Source organism: Acinonyx jubatus, chromosome B2 (genome assembly GCF_027475565.1).
Source record: "Acinonyx jubatus isolate Ajub_Pintada_27869175 chromosome B2, VMU_Ajub_asm_v1.0, whole genome shotgun sequence".
Lineage (NCBI taxonomy): Eukaryota > Metazoa > Chordata > Mammalia > Carnivora > Felidae > Acinonyx > Acinonyx jubatus.
Genome location: NC_069385.1, coordinates 98,493,688 through 98,517,056, shown reverse-complemented (window position 1 = coordinate 98,517,056; position 23,369 = coordinate 98,493,688). Strand labels below are relative to the sequence as shown.

At 36.0% G+C, this 23,369-nt stretch overlaps 1 protein-coding gene across 2 annotated transcripts in view; it reads left to right on the top strand.

Annotated features, from left to right (window-relative positions):
* The window catches only part of TINAG (tubulointerstitial nephritis antigen), a 180,114-nt gene extending 157,035 nt beyond the window's left edge, over positions 1–23,079 (top strand). Inside the window, exon 12 of one of the 2 annotated variants that reach the window (XR_008298554.1) lies at positions 22,619–22,964. Coding sequence is in view for 1 of the 2 variants with exons in the window: in XM_053222669.1 (XP_053078644.1) it covers positions 22,619–22,717 (99 nt within the window). In the remaining variant the exon portion in view is untranslated. Of the gene's footprint in view, positions 1–22,618 lie in introns of both variants that reach the window. The other variant, XM_053222669.1, reaches the window with a different exon arrangement.
* The last annotated feature ends 290 nt before the right edge of the window (positions 23,080–23,369 follow it).

Here is a 23,369-nt window from a genome sequence, read left to right as displayed (position 1 = left end):
CTTAACCAACTAAACCACCTAAGAACCCCTGGACTTTGAATTTTAAAGTGATGCTTTGGTTGAGGCAAATTTTATTTTATTAGGGCAACTCTAAGTGTTTGTTGGGTTGTTCAGAATTGGAAAGTAGTTCCCAGAGGAAACAGAACTGGCTAATGAAATAGCAGAATGCTCAAAATTAGTAAGATTTCCTACATGCAAGTAGGTAGCAAGAGGGGAAACTGACAGTGTTTATGAAATATAGATAGAAACGACTTAGGGCAATACAAATCAGCCTGAACACAGCATTAACAGGACATATTTTAGTTAGCACATACTTTATTGTCCATAAATTAAAACAGTTTTCATTAAAGAATATCTACAGCAATGTGCATAAATGTTAAGCATACAGCTCAGCAAATTGTACTTTCAAGTTAATTTATAAAATATTACTACAGAACATTCCCTTTTAAATTTCCCAATCAATAACCCCAAATACCCCAACTACTATTACCATTGATTGATTTTTGCTTGTATTTGAATTTCACGTAAGTACTCTGGTGTCTGGCTTCTTTTTTTTCCTTTTCTTATTTAATTATTATTTAAATTTACATCCAAGTTAGTTAGCATATAGTACCACAGTGATTTCAGGGGTAGATTACTTAAAGCCCCTTATCCATTTAGCCCATCCCCCCTCTCACAACCCCTCCAATAACCCTCTGTTCTCCATGTTTAAGAGTCTCTTATATTTTGTCCCCTCCCTGTTTTTATATTATTTTTGCTTCCCTTCTCTTATGTTTATCTGTTCTGTCTCTTAAAGTCCTCATATGAGTGAAGTCCTATGATAGTTGTCTTTCTCTGACTAATTTCACTTAGCATAGTACCCTCCAGTTCCATCCATGTAGTTGCAAATAGATCTCATTCTCTTCTTTAAGTTTTATTTATTTTTAAGACAGAGGGAGACAGAATATGACTGGGGATGAGGCAGAGAGAGAGGGAGACAAAGATTCTGAAGCAGATTCCAGGCTCTGAGCTGTCAGCACAGAGCCCGATGTGGGGCTCGAACTCATGAATTGTGAGATGATGACCTGAGCCGAAGTTGGACGCTTAACCAACTGAGCCACCCACATGCACCAAGATTTTATTCTTTTTGATTGTTTAGTAATACTCCATTGTGTGTATGTGTGTACACACCACATCTTCTTTATCTATTGATCCATCAATGGACACTTGGGCTCTTTCCATACTTTGGCTATTGTTGATAGTGCTGCTATAAACATTGAGGTGCATGTGTTGTGTCTGGCTTCTTTTGTTCAAAGTAAAATTTGTGAGATTTGTGCATTTTTTCACATGTAGTGGTGGTTCCTTTTTTTTTTTTTTAATATTTATTTTGAGAGAGCACCCATGAGCAGAGGAAGGGCAGAGAGAGAGTAAGAGAATCTCCAACAGGCTCCATGCTGAGCAATGTGGGTCTCATGGTCTCATTCTCACGACTGTGAGATCAGGTTCATTCCTTTTTTTTTTTTTTTTTTTTTTTTTTTTTTTTTATTGTCCTGTAGTTGTCAGTTGTGTGACTATCCCACATTTTATTCATTTTAGTTTAGATGATATTTCCAGTTTGGGGATTTTTATTAATTGCCTGTTTGGTGAAAACATTTAAGTTTTTACTCTTCTAGTAAATTCCACGTATACAATACATCAACTATAGTCACCATGTTATATGTTAGATCCTCAGACTTTATTAATCTTGGAGCTGAAAGCTTATACCCTTTTACCAACTTCTTCCTATTTCCCTCATCCCCCGGCTATCACTTTACTACTCTTAGTATAGATTGCACTTTGTTTTTTGTCGGTTTATCTTTGTGTGTGTTTTTAACTTCATCTACAAATGATAGAATGTAGTATTTGTTTTTCTCTGTCTGAATTATTTCACATAGCATAATACCCTCAGTCCATTTTGTCACCAGTGGCAAAATTTCCTCACTCATGAAAGAATGATATTTCGCTGTATATATGCTACATCTTTATATGTTGATGGACACTTGGGTTCTTTCCTTACCTTGGTTATTGTAAATAACACTGCAATAAACAGGAAGGTGCAAATAATCTTCCTTTCATTTCCTTTGGATGTATACCCAGAAGTGGGATCACTGGATCCTATCATAGTTTAATTTTTTGAGGAAACTTCAAACTGTTACCATAGCAGCTGCACCAATTCATATTACCATCAACAGTGCACAAAAATGCCCTTTTCTCTACATCCTTGCCAACATTTCTTTTTGATGACAGCCATTCGAACAGGTATAAAATGACATGTCCTTGCAGTTTTGATTTGGATTTCCCTATTGACGAGTGATGTTGAGCCCCTTTTCACATACCTGTATGTTTTCTTTAGAAAAGTGTTTATTCAGTCCCTATGCCTATATTTTGATCAGGTTGTCTTTCTGCTATTAAGTTGTGTGAGTTCTTTATATATCTGAAATATTAACCCCTTGCCAGATAAATGATTTGCAATTTTTTTGTCCCATTTAGATTTCTTTTCACATTGATGGTTTCCTGTAATGTACAGAAGCTTCTTAGTTTGATGTCATCCCTCCTGATTATTTCTCCTCTTGTTGCCTTTGCTTTTGGTATCAAATCCAACAATTCATTGTCAAGACCAATGTCAAGGCGATTACCCTCTCTTTTCTTCTATGTTTCTATAGTTTGGGCTTTGTTTGTTTCTTCAGATTACATGTATAAGGGATCCTATACAGATTTCAGGTCATAAATTTAATTTTTCATTAATTTTGACTTGATTTTTGTGTATAGTGCAAGATAGTCCATTTTCATTCTTTCACATGTGAATATCTGATTTTTTTCCACCACCATTTATTCAAGACCCTATACTTTCCCTGTTGTATATTCTTGGCTATTTTGTTGTAAATTAAATTACCATATATGCACAGGTATATTTCTGGACTCTGTTCTATTGATCTATATGGTTTTATGTCAGTAATATAATACTGTAGCTTTGTAATACAGTTTGAAATCAGGAAGTATGATGATGCCTCCAGCTTTGTTCTTCTTTCTCAAGATTGTTTTTGCTATTTGGAGTCTTCTATGGTTCCATATAAATTTTAGTATTGTTTTATCTATTTCTGTGAAAATGCTATTGGAATAATGATACACATTACACTGAATCTTTATATTGCCAAGTATAGACATTTTAACAATATTAGTTATTCCAATCCATGAGCACAAAATATCTTTCCATTTATTTTGTGTCTTCAATTCCTTTCATCAAAGTCTTGTGCTTTTCAGTGGATAGCTTTTTCACTTCTTGGGTTATGATTATTTCTAAGTATTGTGTTTTTTAAGTGATACTGTAAAAGATTATTTCTTTGCTTTTTAAAAATATTTTGCTATTAGTGTATAGACATGAAAGCAACTGTTTTCTGTATGTCTCTTTAATAAATTGTGGTGGGAAAAGTTTGTATTCATATACCAAACAATGAAATTGAACTCCCATCTTACATGACTCAAAAAATTAACTTGAAATAGATGAAAGACATAAATGTTTTTTTCTACTGTTACCTGAAGCTGCCTAGTCCTTAGCAATGATACTTTTCCTCTGTGGTCTCTTTTGATATTCATCAATTTTTCCTGATGTTGGCTGCATTGCTTACAGGGAAATAATTGAACCTTTCATGGCTGTTGGGCAGGAAGAAGCAGTTTTGATACTTGGTTGTTTTTTTTTCTGAAACCCCATACAAAGCTTCATAAGTTTTGGAAACAGGAACCCTACAATACTCTTTGCTTTCAATTACGGGGTAATGTCAATTCAGTGTTGTATTCTCATGCTCTGTTTGATGTACACCCACATTAATTCATTCAAATATACAAGGTTACTGCACTGATCAAGGCAATAGAGATACAGCTATGGTTAAAAAGTCACTCTGAGCTGAAACTTACATCCTAGAGAAATGAGGCAGGCAATGAGGAAACACATGAGTAGGTAATATTTTAGATTGTGATGAGTGCTAGAAAGAACCACAAAGCAGAAGAAAATCAAGATGGGGGAGGGCAAGAAAGGATGACTATTTGATACAAATCAGGGAAGACCGTTCTAATAAAATACTTGGACAGAAGCTTCAACAAAGGACCCTGTAATTCTCTAGTGGAAAACTGATACAGCCCAAGGAGATGTCAAAAGGCCTGAGCCAGCAGTGTCTGTCTGGGTGGTTGTACAGTGGGGAGAAATGGGACACACATGGAGTCCAAGTAGTATCCAGGGACCAGATAATGAGGGCCATAAACTTCTTGGGTTTTCTTGAGCAGGATGTTTCACTTGGTATCTGATTTTTCTCCAAGTGACACAAATTTAAATATCCGTGGCTGAAACAATTAGAAGTTTATTTTTCTCCCATGTGGAAGTCTGTAGGCACACAGACCAAGGTTGGAATTTCAGCTCTGAAAGTCCTCTTGGGGTGAGGTCCTTCCACTTCATTATTTGAGCCTCCTTCAGACTCTAGGCAGCCGGATGGAGGAAGCAATTTAATACAGATCATAGAGCAACCCGAATTTCCTGTATGTAGAAATGACTTGAACGTGTTGGTAGAATGGACCCTTTGTCTATGGTTGGGGAGAGTGGCTCTTCAGTTAGAAAACCGCACACCATCACAAAACACACATGTAAACACATCTTTTCCACTTATTTCTGGGCTGTTTTCTATGAAAAACTTAGAGGTAATATAACACACGTAGGAGTGAATGATTGATAAACTATCATTTCAGAGGTTATCTGAATCGCTAAACAAGTATGCAAATATTACTATGCAAATAAATATTTCTGATTAGAAGAATATCTGAGAAATTAAATATATGTAATAGGTGTATATATGTATATATACACAATATATAAATTATATATGATTTTATATGTATGGTATCTGAAATACTTAGGTTTATGTATAGATAGAAATACTTATCAGAAGGCTTTTGGGTTGCCATCTCTCACTCGTGGCTATTTTCTGTGACAACATAACATCCAGAATAGGATTAAATGCCTAGAATTGGTGTCCTTTTGCAAAAGGCAAACTTCCTTAACGTTGAACTAGTTTTCTATTTCATGGCTCCATAGAATTTAAGTAACATCTTTGTGGGGTAAGAGTGTGTTAGTATGGAAAGTATTTAAAAACATGAATAGCAGTACCTGGCAGATCACCTATTTATATTGTATTTGTTATAAAACTTTTAGTCTTGAGCTCAGATGTGTCAGAACAATGTACCAGATAATGTTTTTGATACTTGACACTTTATAATATATCAATGTTTCTGTTCCACTTAACTTGCTAAAGTGTAACCTATCTCAGTAGCTATTTACATCCTTCTAAAAGTGGTATGATTTTTCAGTGTGGTATCTTGTTTGGGTTTCTAGGTGTGCTCTATTACTAAATCTAACGACATGCTGAAAATGGTGAAGTTAGAGTGTGTGTGTGTGTGTGTGTTCATTTTTTTTTTCTTTTTTGTCAACTTTCCATATAAAGGAAGGCCACTCCTAGAATTCTTTTATTGTTGACAGTGAAGCACTCTTTCTTATTACACTCAGATTCAAGGGAGAGGTGGCAAACCAGAAGGAGCAAGCTAAGGAGGCTCTTGAACTCTATTGAGAAGAGTTTCCCAGGCCGATTATGGGGCAAGTTACATATCAGCTTAATGGCTTAGATTTACAGAAAGGGTGTTCTGTTCCATGTCAAGTGTTCCAGAATGATTCAGAAAATACATGTAGAACTTTAAGATGGGTTAGAATTCTTAGCATTTTTTTTGCAAGGACTATGCTTATGAACCATGAAAAAGTAACAGGCATGAAACACGAGAATTATGAAATGCAGTACCCCATTTTTTGACTGAGGTACATTCTTGCTCATTTGTCCACACATTAATTAAGTGCGCAATCCTGGAAGGCTTCCTGTGTGCAGGGCACCGTGCTGGGTCCTTCCCTCAGGCTCCTTAGATTTTGTAGGGAGACAGGACATTTGGAAGGCTAAACAGGAGTAACTAAAACTGCAGAGTGTGTAAATGTTGTGAAAGATAGGCCACTCCATTTGCTGTATGACCCTATTTTAGTCTGTTTATTAGGGAAAACAGTGTTTTTATGCAATGACCTATAACACTCCAAGGACTTCATTAATAAAATTGGCAGAGGTGGAAATATGGTTCTTAGAATCTCTCTGTCTATGAAGGGAGAACCTGTTAGTGAACATGCAGAAGGAAAACATGGGCTCGGTGATTTGTTTGCAGTGTAACTGTGGAATAGCGTTCCATCGTGGTGGTCTCAAAGCAGCTGTAATTATGTTGTGAAAAGGAGAGATGGTATAAGGAAGCAAAAGGATAAATCAGATGTGCAATCATGTCTAAGAAAAATTTTTGCTGTGCCTACTGAAACTAGAAACTAAAAGTTAATAAAGCAAACACCTACTACTTTCTTCAAAGAACGGTTTTGCTAAAGAAACCACAAGCCTAAGCAAAACAACAAAACCTTCATCCTAGCATCAAAACAACACCAAGGCTTCACTTCTGCATTAGCAAGAGTCAAGTTATAAAAGTGCTAGAAGCCCCCACGAAGAAATTTCCAGGAGACCCTAAATAGTATGCCTCCAAATATCATACCCCCCAACCGTCAAGGAGAAAAATGAGTAGAAAGAACCTTCCAGAAGGTGGGTCAAGAGTCACAGAAAACAGATTTCTGATTAGAACCTTATTAAAGCCATTTGCAGTTGAATAATCATTGCTAGATGTCTCTCTATTCTATTGGGAACTCTTATTGAAAATGTTGTCCCAGGGTGCCTGGGTGACTTAGTCAGTTAAGCATCTGACTTTGGCTCAGGTCATGATCTCATGGTCTGTGAGTTTGAGTCCCACGTTGGGCTCTGGGCTGACAGCTCAGCTGGAGCCTGCTTCAGATTCTGTGTCTCCCTTTCTCTCTGCCCCTTCCCCACTCACACTCTGTCTCTCTCAAAAAGAAAGTTAAAAAATCAATTGAAAAAATGTTGCCCCTGTTATTGCTTAGTACATGGAAAAACAGAAAATTTGATTTATTTTTATAAGTTCATAGGTCACCATATCTAAACCTGAAGGATAGAATGTCTCATTTAAAGATCCAGGATTGAGCTAGGTGCAGGAACTATATGGGGCTATGTTTTTTTTAATTCCTTCGGGTAGTTTCTATGGGTTTGAAGAAGGGAGGCATGAACATATTGTAGCCAGAGGTATAATCATTGGCTTTATTGATGGATAAGTTTGACTGTGATGAGGATTGTTCAGAATTTTGTTAGGGCCTAAAGTAGTCAGTACTCTAAGTCTATAGTAGGCCCACCCTAAAGTGTTTGGAGAGCCTCAGTCAGACACGGAGAGTGCTCTGGGCAGTGTCCCTACTGTGGCAGATCTGCACGGCTCTGTCTCCCAGCATTGTGTGCCCTCCAGAATCTCATAACTTTTGAAGAAGTTTTTCTATTGGGTGTTCTTGGAGTCTTCCATCCCACATTTGCAGAGGTACCAGAATAGCCCAGGAATCAATCTGAAAATGCCAGAGCCTTTTAAAAACAGAGAAAAGTAAAAAAAAAAAAAAAGTAACAGAATTCCCCAAAACCCATATGCTGGTCTAGAAGATGGAGAACGTTCTGACTTCAAAGTACCTACTATAGGAAAATAAACACCTTAGTGGGCCATTACCTGTGCTACCTGGGTCAGCCTCCACAGAGAAGAATGGTTTAGGAAAAAATAAAAGTGCATGAGAGAGAGAGAAATGAAGTAGTGTTCGCCTTAAGATTGACATTCTCCCTCACCCCCAAAGGAGGGGCATTGAAAGTCCACCTAAATTGGTGTTCAAATTCCAGAAAGCATCCTGGTAGATGAGTAGTGCCCAAAGGAAAAGGCCTTGTGCATAGAGAGGCAGTCTTGGAAAGGTAACGTAGAGTGAGAAGCAGAGGTAAAAGGGAGAGATGCTTGTGGAGACTGAGTAGTGAGGGGAAAGGCAGGGAAAATTTTAGAATACTATAAAAAAAATGAAAGCACATTGAACTGTATCAGGCCTCTCTTCCAACTATTCTTCTAAAGCAAGATAATTGGGGTATCTGGGTGGCTCTGTCGGTGAAGCAGCTGACTGTTGATTTTGGATCAGGTCATTATCTCACAGTCTTGAGGTCAAGCCCCATGTTGGGCTCTGTGCTGAATGTAGACCCTGCGTGGAATTCTCTGTGTCTCTCTGTGTCTCTCTGCCCCTCCCCAGCTTGTACTTGTGCACACACACACTCTCAAAAAAAAAATCAGTAAAGAAATAACACTGCTATACTGACAAAAAGGGACACTTTCGAACTACTGTGATTTATTGTGGTTTATAAGATTAAGTTGTGTATATAGCTTGCATATATATATATATATATATATATATATATATAGTCTAGATAATTATAATAGAACAAAATGAGAATGCAAACAATTCAGCTGATGAGAATTCTAAAGAAAAAATTGAAAAGCAGAAGAAAATTAGGACATTTCAGACTGAATTAAATAACTTTACACACACACTTGAATGTATATTTAAAAATACAGATTTTTGAATCAAAAATTCAAAAACTAGAGAAACGGAAACAAGAGAGGACATGAGGATTGCTCCAATTCAGGAAAAAAAAAATTAGAGAACAAACAATGATACTAGATACTTAAGGAAAAATAAATGTAAGTATAAGCTTCAAGTTATTTAAGGCTAGGACAATTCCATGGGGGAAAGAATAGTCTTTTCTACAAATAGGGTTGGAATAATTGGATATCTATGTACAAAAGAATGAAGTTGGATGCCTATAGTGCACCACATATAAAAATTCAAAGTGGATAAAAGACTTAAATGCAAGAGCTAATATATAAAAATCTTAGATGAAAATAGGCATAAATCTCTGTGATCTGGGATTAGGCAGTGATTTCTTAGATATGATACCAAAGGCATGGTCAAAAAAAGAAAAATTAGTGAACTGGGCATCATCAAAATCGAACATTTTCATGCAGCAAGGAACATTATCGAAAGATTGCAAATATAACCTGCAGGATGAGTGAATGTATTTGTACATCATGTATCTGATATATGTTTAATATCCAGCATTTGTAAATCACTTCTGTTCAACAGTAAAAAGTCAAATGGAGAAGACCTTGAACAGACATTTTTCAAAGAAGATGTACAAATGCTCAGTAAACACATGAAAATATACCATTAGAGAAATACTAGCCACTTGGCAAATCAAGAGGACAGTGATGTCATTTCAGATACTGTATAATAAAAAATATACGGATAATATTGGCAAAGATGCGAAGAAATCAGGACTCCTATATGCTGGTGATGGAAATGTAAAACAGTTCAGCCACTTGGGAAACAGTCTGGTAGTTTCTCAAATGACTAAATGTAGAATTATCACACTTTCTCTTCTGGGTATAAAGCCCAAGAGAAATTAAAAGTATATGTTTGTGCAAAAATGTGTGCCTGAATGTTCATAGCTGCAGTATTCCCAATAGCCCTGAACTGGAAAACACAAATGTCTATCAGCTCATGAATGGATAAACAAAATAGGTAAATTAATACAATGGAATATTCAACAATAAAAAGAATTGAAGTATTGACACATGCTAAACACAGATGAACCTTGGAATCACTATGCTAAGAGAAATCAATCACGAAGGGCTTCCTGTCGTGTGCATTTACAGGAAACGTCCAGAATAGGTATATCTATAGAGACAAAGTTTATTGGTTAACCTGGGTCTGGGAAAGAGGGAGCTGATGACTAAGGTGTGCAGGGTTTCTTTTTGGAGTAATGGAATTGTTCTAAAATTGTGACGATGGATGTACGACTCAATATACTAAAGGTCACTGAAGAGTACATTTTATTTTCTTAATTTTTTTTAACATTTGTTTTGAAAGGCAGAGAGAGAAAGCATGAGCAGGGGAGGGGGCAGAGAGAGGGAGACCATCCGAATCGGGCTCCAGGCTCTGAGCTGTCAGAACAGAGCCTGACATGGGGCTCAAACCCACAAACCATGAGAACATGACCTGAGCCGAAGTTGGACGCTTAACTGACTGAGCACCCCCCCCCAGGAGCCCCTGAATTGTATACTTTAAATGGGCAAATTATGCAATATGTGAATTGTATCTCAAAGCTGCTAACAACAAGTTTTAGGAAAAAGAACAGGAAACATTTAAGGTAGTGAAGAGGAGATAGGAAAAGAAGTAAAAAGGTGAGAGAAAATGTGGCTGAAAAAGAAGACAGCAAAGAAAATCCAATTTTTATATATTTGGAGTCTCTTATGAAGAATGACAAAACAATGGACCAGACTTTAGGTTTCAAACTATAATCCAAAAGAAATTCTAAAGAAAAAGTGACCAAAACCTACATATTGACAGGATTCGCAGGGGACTGGTGAAAACTGATTCAGAGTAATCTACTTTGAGACCTATTCTAGCAAAACAATTAGATGTTGAAGATTAAAAAAAATTCTCAGGGCTATCAGAGAATACAATCAAATAGCCTTACAAGAGCAAGAGAATTAAACAGGCATCAGATTTCTGAAAAAAAATGTGCAGAGCAAAGCCAAAGCTGGACATTGTTTTCAAAGCAAAGCTTGCAATAAAATTTGCCAATTTTATGGATGCCATTTGATCAGTTTTGATAAGTATATACAGTTATGTGACACTACCACATTCATGCTAGAGTCCATTTCCATCACACAAGAAAGTTCCTTTGTCTCTTTGCAGTTAATCCCATACTGTACCGCTTAGCCCTGGCAACCATTACTGTGCATTGTCTCTATAATTCTGTATTTTACTAGAATTTTATGTAAGTGGTATCTTGTTATATGTAGATTTTTGTCTCTGACTTCTTTTGCTTAATGTAATATTGCCTATATGCTGCTTCATTTCACACCACAAAGTATCCTACTGTATGAATTAGCACACCTGTTAATATGTTCTTTACGTTTTGAACATTTGAGTTATTTCTAATTTGGGGGTTATTATGGATAAAGCTGCTTGTATAAGTATTCTCCTGTATATCTTTTCCATTCTCTTGGATCATTACATAAGAGTAATTTTGCTAGGTCATAGGTTAAGTGTATTTTCAACTTTAGAAGAAACTGCCAAATAGTCCTTCAAAGTGGCTGTTGCTTTTTGCAATTATACCAATAGTGCATCAAAGTCCAAGTTTCTCCACATCCTCTATACTATTTGGTAGTATCCATCATTTTGATATTAACTACTCTAAAGGTTACATGATAGTAATCTCATTATGTATAGTGATAGTAACCTCTCCTTATGGTTTCAATTTGCATTTCCATAATGATTAATGATGTTTAGCATCTTTTTCTTACTGCTCATTTTTTATGTCCTTTTTGGTGGAGTCTTTGCCCATTTTTTAAATTCAGTTGTCTTATTGAAGCATGAGATTACATATGCTGGATACAAGTTACTTATTAAACATTTTGCAAATATTTTCTTCTAGTCAGTTGCTAGCCTTTTCATTTTCTTACTGGTATCTCTTTTTCAAGATCCTGAGGTATATTTTACATAACATATTAATGCATTGTGAATAAGCAGTTTTAATAAATTCACACTTGTCATTCATTACTGTAATGTGGTTTAGTAACACTAACATTGTATCAGGAAATTCCATTATGCCAATTTGTTGTTAATTCCTGTTCCCACCTGTAGCCCTAGGTAATTACTGACCTGCTTTCTCTTCCTCTAGTTCCCTTTCTTAGACATTTCATGTAAATGGAATCACACAATACCTAGCCTTGGTTTCTGTCTTCTTTTTATATTTTTTATATAACATAAAATGTTTTTATAGTTTTAATTGTTGGAAAAATCAAAAGAATGAGATACTTTAAAATTTTATGAAATTTTGAGTTTCAAGATTTTTAAAAATCTTATGAAATTTGAATTTCAGGATGTGTTAACAACACAACCATACCTGTTCATTTATTTCTTGACTGTGCCTACTTTTGAACTATAGTGGCAGAGTTTAGTGGTTACCATCCAGGCTCTAAGAGCCATAAAATCTAAAATCTTTGCTATATAGTCTTTTACAGGAAAAGTTTGCTCTTCACGGCTTCTTTGTTCCATATTCTTGGCAAAACTTCGTATCGTCAGTCATTTTTACAGCAACTCTCATAGTGGTTTTCACTTGCCATTCCCTAATGAGTTGGTATTAAGCACCCATTTTATGTGCTTATCAGTCATTTGTATTTACATATGCCTATATGTGTACATGTGTAAAGTGTTTATGAAGATCCTTTGCCTGTTTATTATTTTGGTTTTGTTATATTGAGTTATAAGATGAACATTCTGGATATAAGTCCTTTATTAGATAAATTATTTGCAAATATTTTCTTCCAGTCTTGGGTTTTTCACTGTTTGGAGTAGTGACTTGAAAAGCAATAGTTCAAAATTTTTAAGATGTGTAATTTATCCACATTTTTCTTTTATCCTTTGTGATTTTTGTGTCATTTTTAGGAAGTTTTTGCCCATTTTATGTTTTTTCTTTTTAAAAATGTTTAACATTTATTTATTTTTGAGAGAGAGAGAGAGAGAGAGAGCGAGAGAAGAAGGGAGGGAGACACAGAATTCGAAGGAAGCTCCAGGCTCTCAGCTGTTAGCACAAAGCCTGATGAGGGGCTTGAACCCACAAACTGTGGGATCATGACCTGAGCTGAAGTCAGACACTTAACTGACTGAGCCACCCAGGTGCCCCAATGATTACCTATTTTAAAGTCACAAAGAGTTTTTCCTACTTTGTGTCCTACATAACATACAGTTTTAAAATTATCTTTGAATTTTTGCATGAGAAGTGAAACTAGGGCCAAAGTGCATGGTTTTTGCACACAAATATTCAATTTTTTTAGCACCACTTGTTCAAAGAATATACTTTCTCCATCAAATTACCTCGACACTTTTTTTTTTGAAATTGACTTATCATGTGTGTCGGTCTTCTGTATCAGCACTCTGCATTCTTTTTTATTGACCTGTTTGTTTCTTAGCCCAGTGATAGATACTTTCTTAACAAAATAAAAAATCCTAACTAAAATGGTATTAATTCCAAAATTAGTGTCTTAATAGGGAAGCACTAGAGGTATTTGCACTAAGATCAAGAAGATGATGGGCATCTGGGTGACTCAGTTGGCTCACCTTTGGAACTCTTGATTGTGGCTCAGTTCATGATCCCAGGGTCATGGAATGGAGGCCCATGTCAGGCTACATGCATGAAGCCTCTTTAAGATTCTCTCTGCCTCTGCTCTTTTCCCCTACTCGGGAACTCTCTCTCTCTCCAAAACAAAAAGTTGGGGGGGGGGGAGATGACAAGAACTATCTTCACTACTATTCAGCACTTTACCAAGATAGTAGTTAACATCCTTAGACAAACGGGAAAAATATTGGCAGAATATGTGGGGGGGGGGGAACAAAATAGAAATAGTTCTGTTTACAGATTATATGATTGTGTACCTGGAAAGCCCTAGAGAATTTTTAAAACTCATTCTGACTATGAAGAAAGCCAGTAAATTAGCAAGATCTAAAGTTAACACACAGAAATTTATAGCATTCATGTACAAAACAATAACCAGATATTTTCTCTAAAGGACTGAATGGAGGTTTTTCTATAAAGTATCTTATATTAAGTATTTTAGGCTTTGAAGGCCATACATTCTCTACTGCAATTACTCATTACGTCATTATAGGATAGGAGTAGCCACAGACAACATACAAATAAAAGAGCTCAGCTTTGTCCCAATAACATCTCATTTACAAGAATAGGCCAGATTTGGCCTTCAGGCCATAGTTTGGCAACACTTGAGATAGAGATACAGGAAGAAAAACATTTACAATAATATAAAAAATAATAAAATTTTTGTGTAAGAAAAGAGGAAATAAAACATTTTGCACATAGTGATTAATTTGTGCAAAATAAAATACAAGGCAAGTAGAATAAAGTAGAGTAATGAGATCGGTTACCTGCAGGAGATGGTTGAGGACAGGATAGAAAAGACGAAAGGAAGAAGGGAGAAAAGACCTCTCAAGACTATACCTCTTTGTACAGATCTGATATTTGGAATCTTGTTCATGTTTCACATAATGGACAAGTGAAAATAAGTGAAATCAAGAATAGGGAAGAATCCCAAATTGAAATGCAGACAGAAACAAATGAACTGAGTTATATTAACAAAGGAACAGCATAACCACACAAAGAAGAAAAAAAACTAACCTTTAGAAAAATTTCAACATAGAATTCAGATAATATATTCCCATGTTAAAGACACAAAAGAACTCTGGATAAACATTGAAATCCAGTCGGTAGGCTTTTTTTTTTCCTCTTAGAAGCATGGGTTAGAAATTCTGGAACTATGTTTTGTATATTTTAGGATTGAGCGAACAACTAGATATATTGTGGATAATGAGATGGGTTTCTCACTGTTGGCAAAATAATTTACATATACAGAAAGAGAAAGAATGAACCCTCTGTGGTGATGAATTAAAGTTGGAGATAACAAAATCTCATATTTTTTATTTTATTAATTTTTAACGTTTATTTTTGAGAGAGAGACAGAACACAAGAAGGGAAGGGACAGAGAGAGAGAGGGAGACACAGAGTCTGAAGCAGGCTCCAGGCTCCGAGCTGTCAGCACAGAGCCCGACTTGGGGTTCAAACTCAAGAATTGGGAGGTCATTACCTGAGCCAAAGTCAAATGCTTAACTGAGCCACCCAGGTGCCCGATGACTCATGTTTTTTAAATAGACAAATATAGAAATAGATACAGGTGTGCCTTTGCATCATGTGTGTTTGTATTTCCCAGTTGCTCTGCTCTGCTGAGAGGATCTAGAAATGACAATCAAGTAGCAATTAACACATCTCACCTAGATCTCAGACCTTGGTTTCTAAACATCTTTTCCATTAAAAAAAATAATAAAAAGATCGTTTTGGAGAAATAACAGATTCCAGTGCTGCACAGCAGGAAGTTCATGATGAGCATGGAATATTTTAATTTGCCAGAATACAACAAAATATTAAAAGAATGATGAAAAATGTCAAAAGGATTCTGGAGCTAATTTCAGGGGATTCTCACTAAATATAAGAAAATCAAAATAAATAATACTAAAGAAATAAAACCCACAAAATAAAACCAGGATCCATGAGCCCACAAAGAAAGAGAGGGAGGAAGAGAGGGAAGAAGGGGAGGAGGAGAGAAAGGAAGACAAAAACCTTCTATTAGAGTGCCAAATAATAGCTGTGACAGAATGGAACTGTAAAAATCAACATTTTGCAAACATTATAACAATGACTTATTCAGGGAAGAATCATGAATGGATGGTAAAAAAGTTGAAAGTTTGTGTAGTAACAGATACGCAATCTCAGATTATCTTCCCACGAAATGCTTGTTAATTACGAAAAGAAAAGTAGTACCATAATAGCACACCTGGCAAACACCACTTTTACCAAGTGACCAAAATTAACATCAGCAGTCATGGGACAAATCAGCATGTGCTTCTGGATAGAACGCACTAAGAGCATAGGATCACGTTTGTGGGATGCCTGCCAGGTAGGTATCTGACTCGGGATGTTTCCACATCAGACAAGCTCAAATGGAAGTACATTCGACAAAACTACCGGCCCATGTCTCGAAACACACTGAAGGTCTGAGGAACCTGTCAAGTTGAATGTAGACTGAAGAAACATGACCCCTCAATGCAGTGTGTGACCTGGGAGTTTCGTTTGCTAAAAAGGATGCTATTGTGACAATTAACAACCCCAGAAGATGGGCTGTAGGGTTGGTTGTAGTGTTGTATGGAGAGTATGATCCTGCTTTTGAAAATAATACTGAAGTTCTATGAGAACAGTTTCCCCCCACCATAGGAAATAGACCCTGAAGCATTTAAGAACAAAGAGGCAGGATGGCTGCAAGTTATTCTCAAATGATTTAGGAAGAAATTCTATAGAGACAAAGTAGAATAAGATGGATACAGTAAAATAGTTATTTTAACATTTGTTTAACCTCAGGGGTATAAGAATTGTTTTTGTTTTTGTATTCTGGTCATGTTTCCATAAATCTGATGTGTCAAAAAAAATTAGAAAAAGGAGAGCCAGGATAGCCCCTTCCATAGTTCTCCCTGAAGGCAGGCAGCCTGCTTACCACAGGCCCTCGCTGGGAGGTTGAAAAGTCCATTCTCTGAACACAGATTGAAATATTGTTTAATATATGAGTCTTGACAATGTAATTTGAGTCCAGATTGTTTACAACTTAAAGTGACCAAAGGATTTTCTATTCCCTCCAACTCACCAGAAAAGTCATAGGTCCTACAGGGTTTTTTCTTCTGGTGGAGAAAACTTTCTCCACTGAAAAGATTTTAAATAGATGGTAGAAGACAGAAATAAAGTTACGTTTTGATTTCAAAAATAAATAAATAGAATACTGATGCCAAGCAGATGTCATTTCCAGGTTCTGTCACTAAAGTGATAACATTGGAAAATTTCTCAAAACTTGTGTACAAGTTGATGAATTATTCAAAAAAAGGTTACTATAACCACTATCCACACAGTTTACATTTATATCAAGTAATACGAATTAATTATTTTTGCCCTATTTGAGGAAACTGAAACCATGCCATGGAAATTTGATACTTTATAAAACTAAGGTATATAATCCATCAAGGCTGGATCTTTTATGGAGGTGTTTACTCAAATATAACCACATATCTTATTACTTTAAACTCTACTTCTATTTCTCATTTCCATGGGAGGTTTGTCAAACCAAAAAAGAAAATAAGAAAAAAAAAGCCTCCTTTCTCAGAAAAATTGTTCCTGACAAAGAAAGAAGCAGTTTCCCATTCATTTTATCCAAAGTAACGTAAGCAAAATTTGACTTTCCAGAGAGTAGGTAATGTGTGTTGTTAAATCTCTTGTTTTTGTGTTCTTGTTCTAAAAGTTGGTTTTGTTCTATTTCAGTGTTCTATTTTGAATATAATAATCTATATCCCAGTTGAAGACATCTACTTTAATGTCTATGCTGTGACTTACTTAAATACAGTTTTAAAACTGTGAAGGAAGTTTGAGAGATGTAGGTATCTTTAAGTAAATAGGGGTTATTTTTGGATGTTGTTTATCTAAATGTAAAAAAAAAAAGTCCATGTTTTCATTAATGACTACATTAGCCATCTGTCCATGTCTTGGCTCAAAGCATTCATTTTCATATTAAATAAAAAATCTTCATCAGTTAGTTTGCATTCTAATTTTGTTTGATTCTTTTAAGGACTGAGGCAGTTGGCACATCAAAAAGTCTTAAAGTATGGGATGGGAATAAACAGCTAGCTCACAGATGATTTTATGTGCATTGTGTTCTTATTTATGATACTTTGAGGAATGTCATTTTAGAAATCTCATCGGCAAAATAAGATACCTAGTAAGAAAATCTGGTATCATATTGATAATGAAATCCAGTTCAAAATTAAAAATGGGGGCACCTGGGTGGTTCAGTCGGTTGGGCTTCCAGCTTCAGCTCAGGTCATGATCATGCGGGTTGTGAGTTTGAGCCCCACATTGGGCTCTGTGCTGACAGCTGAGAGCATGGAGCCTACTTCTCATTCTGTGTCTCCGTCTCTCTCTACCCTCCCCTGCTTCTCTTTGTCTCTCTTTGTTAAAAAATAAACATTAATTTTAAAAAATCAAATTAAAAATGTATTTTGAAACTCAAATCTTTTGTTTTTACCAGACTTATATTGACAATATAGTTCTATCTTAAAACTGAGATAAAACTCTTGTATTTATTAGTATGTATAATATTTGCAACAGAATAAACAATAGAAGTATTAACATGGAAAAATATTTGGCACAATTTAATACAATTTCAGAAAGAAAAGATTTCTTGAAGAATAACAGTGCCGCTTTTTCCAAAATAATCTGTGTAGTTACCTTATTGCAATGGAAATCTTTTTCTAATCAAAATATTTCAATGAATTCATCAATGGAAGAGGGTGTATAACTGGTATACTTTTATTTGGTAAATTCAAATTTGGAATAGTCACTTCTAAAGATAGTCGATGGAAAAAATAATAAAGGTTTTTACATATACTCAAAACTTTGTAAGTAGGATTTTGGCTGACAGGACATTCATTGTTATACTATTTTTAACATCTCTTTTTCACGTGTGCAGGTTGTTCTGCTTGTACAGCATATTTTGCCATATAACCCAATTAAGATGAGGTGGTATGAATAATGGTAAGTGAGCACAGTGACTGGGACAAGGCTTTGATCACCTGAAAAGCGCAGTCTATCTAAACCGTGTCAAGAAAAATGTATCCTTAGCTATCAAACATAAATAAGTACAGACAGACAAAGGAATATTTTATTACTGGGTGATATTCTTTATTCTCAGAGCAGACCTCTAAAGAGCTAGACTGGATGTTAATGAAAACTCTTTGTTTACTTTAACTTCCAGTCTACCCCCATGCTTAAACTAAAATTCCTTTCAGTGCAATCACTCTCAAGCCTTTCTACTTTTGGGGCACTACACTCTAATTTTTTCCTCCCCACTCCAGTCTGCTGCATACACACACACACACACACACACACACACACACACACACACTACATTGCAAATTTCTCAGTCATCTTTATTGATTTCTTCTTCTTTACCTAATTTCTAAGTGTTTGAGTTTCCCACCTTTGGAAGGCCTAGGCCCTGGATATTTATTTCAGTTAAATCCATTCTTTCTCCTATAGTTACCCCTTTATCCAGGTATCTGATACTAAACACTTCCTCAGTGCACACAACTTCCACACTTTTATGTAGTCCTAGTGTCTCCCTGGCATCCAATCTCCTAATCAAGTTCATTGCCAAAGAGGCAACTTCACTGCCAACTTTTCAAAAAGGAATTTTTGATATTTTCTTTCTCCATATTGTTTTCCATCATCTTGGTTGTTCTCTGTTTCCATGACTCCACAATCCAGCTGGAAGTTCAAGCACAAATATAAATAAGGGCTTCTTCTTTATTTCTTTTTCCCATCTCCTAGTGACAGTCCAGCTCTAACAGTCTCCAATTCTACCTTCAAAATACAACTCCTATCTATGTTTATCTCTGCTGACAGGGTGCTAGTCCAAGCCATCTTTCTTCTGCACTGCCCTCGTTGTTCCCTCTTTCATCAACTTACCAGCTGGCAGGATTCTGGAAGGAAACAGGTGGTATAGAACAAGATATAAATATATTTAAGGAACCAACAAGGGATGGGAAAACATGTCTGGGCCAGATCAAGGTCATATGGACGAAGGCAAGAGAGTGGTCCCTTGAGCCTGATGTGAGCAGTTAACAGCAGTTACCCCCCAGTACAGCTAAGTTTTTGGGAAAGAACAGGGGGCTGCAAACTTCAGCTCAGCAGGTATGTTATTGAAGGCAAAAGCTCCTCCGATTTATCTCTCCTTCCACCCTCTGAACTCTTCCATTGACCAAATTTAATGGAATCCAAAAAGCCAGAGGGACTGATTGACACTGTCTATAAAGATCAACCTCCAAGGATGGACTAGAAAGGAAGTGGATAAGGAGTCTTGGAAAATAACCAACACACTTCACCACAGTCCTTTTTCCACATGGTAAAGTGACTTTTCAGTAACCCCATTCATACCTTGTGAATTAAACGTGTCAACCACCCATTCCTCTTAAAATGAAATTCAAACTTCTTGCCCAGGCTCCATTTGCTTCTCTTTTCATTTAGACTAAGTAGTGTTTGGAGGCGATGTAAAGACATTGGGTTTTATAGTGAATGAAATGGGAGGTTACTGGCAGATTTTTATCAGGGGAATTTCATGACCTAATTTAAATTTTAAGCAGATCACTGTTAGAGCTGCATTGAGAATAGGCTGTAGAGAGATGAAGAGAGAAGTTGGGTGACTATATAGGTACCTACTACTGTGCCTAGGTTAGAGATCACGGTGGCTCAGACAAGGGCAATGACGAGAGGCATTTGGATTTGGGATATTTTGAAGGAAGAACATGCAAGATTTCTTGATGGATTGGCTACAGAATGTGAGGAAAAGATGTCAAGGATTGCGCTGGTGTTTCAGCACCAGATTACAAATAGTGCTTGGTTATGTACTCTCCTTAATAGTTTTCAAGTTGTTTCACATGAAAGGATTTTTATCTCCAATATCAAGGCCAGCATCTTGAAATAAAGGTCTTAATGGGATTGGCTTCAATTTGCTTATCAACGTGTCTGGCACTTCATAGGCACTCTGTAATTATTTGCTACATGGGGGAATGTGCTTTATTCTTTTTAATGTCAGCCTTGATGATGCACTAGTCCTGACATATCAGTAGGGCTGTCTCAGATTATGAGCCAACAAAGAAACCAACACAAATTTTCGGCTGATGTACAGAGGAGACATTGCAATTTACCAGCTCTTTCAGGATATAGGAAGTTTTCAGTAGGGGAAACAGAAAGCTTTAAAAGTGTGACTTTTGTTTCTCCTGAAGCATTCAGCCACATACCAGGCTCAGAGAAGGTATACAACTATTATTTAGTTGCATTTAAACAAAGGAGTTAATATTTAGAAATTTTAAAATGCTTTCAACACATATTTTGGTGAATTTCTTTGGAATAAATATTTGGGCTTCTTTCTGGATCCCTACCTGTGATTCATACTTGATACTTAACTGCTTAAGGGACAAGCAATGCATATGTCACCCTGATCTGGTTAAATGAAATTAGCATTAGGTATGGGTGGAATTGTAATAGATCCAAATAAATGTATTTATTTTAAAAATCACATAAATATTCTTTGGGAAATAAAATATTCTAAACGTTTTTCATCTGAAAAAGTTCTTGTAGCCATTAGCGAAATACATGAACGTATCTAAGATTATTTTGAAAGCTTTCCATGGCTACTTTGGGTTGTTAAAAAAAGACTTTCTACTTGGTGTTATTGAGTATACACACTTCTTAAAAATTTACAAAATTCTGTCCCATATTTAAAAAACATTATGGTTGTAAAACTACATATAGTTTTCAAAATTATACAGTTATAGGGGCTCCTGGGTGGTTCAGTCGGTTGAGCCTCTGACTTCCGCTTAGGTCATGATCTCGTGGTTGATGAGTTTGACCCCCGCGTCGGGCTCTGTGCTGACAGCTCAGAGCCTGGAGACTGCTTCCGATTCTGTGTCTCCCTCTCTCTCTGCTTCTCCCCTGTTCATGCTCTGTCTCAAAAATAAACATTAAAAATTTTTTTAATTATACAGTTATATATATACGACTATACAAAAATATACATATATATAACAGCAAAAGAATATTGTGCACATGATATTAATAGTTTTATTTTTATTCAGTTCATTCAGAAATTATATAGATGATGTTTAAAATTTAGTTATAATTGAATTTTTTAAAACAAAAAGACCTGATGTGTAAATGAGTTTGGACCTAGTCCTGTTGAACAGAAATTAATAATACTTAATATATTTTTTTTTAGTCAAAATAATCTCAAGAGATTTAGTCTAACATAGCAATCACATAAGACTCTTGTTACTGAAATTACATGAGACCATTAATGTATTTAAAATGCATAATAAATGTGTCCTATTTCTTCACTATATTATGAACTATTTTTAATATAATTAAAATTATTCACATTTTCAGCACACAATATATATTCCCTTTTTGAAAGTGTATTTCTTTTCATTATGCAACTGATTGTTCAGTGTCATACAGGTATGAGGGGGATGCATTTAGTTCAATTCACTGCTTACTATTGATTCCAGGCCTGAGATTTAGTGAAGTCACACATGAGCTTCAAGATTTTTATCCTGTAGAGGTGCAGATAATTTCAGCCTGGTGGAATAGAAAATCCCAAAGGTTACAGTTGGAACCTAGGAAATTTAACCAGTTTTGTATCTACATCAATAGTCTTATTCTGATATTGCCTATTAATATTAAGCTTCACAGCTTCACAAATGCTCTTTGAATCAGGTGTGCATGTGTGCATGTTCCTTGCAATAGAACTACATTTGTGAGGCAGGCAGTGGGCTGGATTTGGCCTGTAGTTTGTCAACCCCTGCTATATAATATTGCGCCGTAGCACAAGGCTTTTAGCAACTGTGTGAAAATAGTCACCTTCTCACTACCCAGGTTTTCTCCCTGTTACCAGGCAGGTAAGATAATTTAGCTTTCTTCTGGACTCAGGAGCTCAGAACTGAGTTCTGAATGAAAAACATTGATGAGCTCTAGGTCATCTATGACTTTTAGGTACCAAATCTCCAAAGTACCTTGATGTTAACATCTGTCCTTTGTCTGCCCTTCTGTCCCCACTTCAGCCATATTGAAAGCAATGTCACCTGTCCTGAAGCTTGGAAATCTCTTTGAACCAGTTTTGGCACGCTACTGTTTCTTAATTAAATGAGTTAAATAAAACATTTGATGTATTCATTGTGCATTTACTTAAGATTTATGAACTTACCTACTTAAAATTATTCTGCATCAGTGTAAAAAAGATTGATATAAAGCTGTTGTTCAATGTATCATGCATAATCTCTTAGTGCAAAGATAGCCACATTTTTTATTAGAATTATTTTCCTTTTTTCTTGTCCTTCCAGAAATGGGTTGATAAGTGTCCTATCAAAATCCATGTCCATCTGGAACCTCAGAATGTGATCTTATTTGGAAATAGAGTCTTTACAGACGTAATTAGTTAAGAATCTTGAGGTAAAATTATATTGGATTGAGAGTGGGCCCTGAATCCCATGAATGGTTTCCTTCTAAGAAGAGATGAAGACACAGACACAAGAAGAAAAGCCATGTGAAGGTGGAGGTGCAGAGTGGACTGTAAGTCAACAAAGTCAGGAACCACCAGGTGCTGGAAGAGGCAGGGAAGGACCCTTTCCTAGAGCCTTCAGATGGAGTATGGTCCTGCCAAAACCTTAATTTTGAACTTCTGACCTCCAGAACTGTGAGTAAATAAATTTCGATTGTTTTAAGCCTCCCCATTTATGGTAATTTGTTATGGCAGCTCTAGGAAACTAGTATCCTTTCTATTTTGATTCTTCTTCTTTATATGGGTTTCATGAGGAAGCTTTAGGAGCTTCCTTATCTGTAAAATAATCCCCACGTGCCTCAAGACAGCCACTTTTCACATTTAAAAATGACTTCCACCTATTTCCTTCAAATGAATTTTTATGTAGCAAAACTTACAATTGTGAATTTATATATAATTAGGAGCTTTTCTTTTAAAAAAAATGAGTTTCCCCCAGTAGTATTTTTTAAATATTTTTTAAATGTTTACTTATTTTTGAGAGTGGGGTGGGAAGAGGGGCAGAAAGAGAGGGAGACGCAGAATCTGAAGCAGGC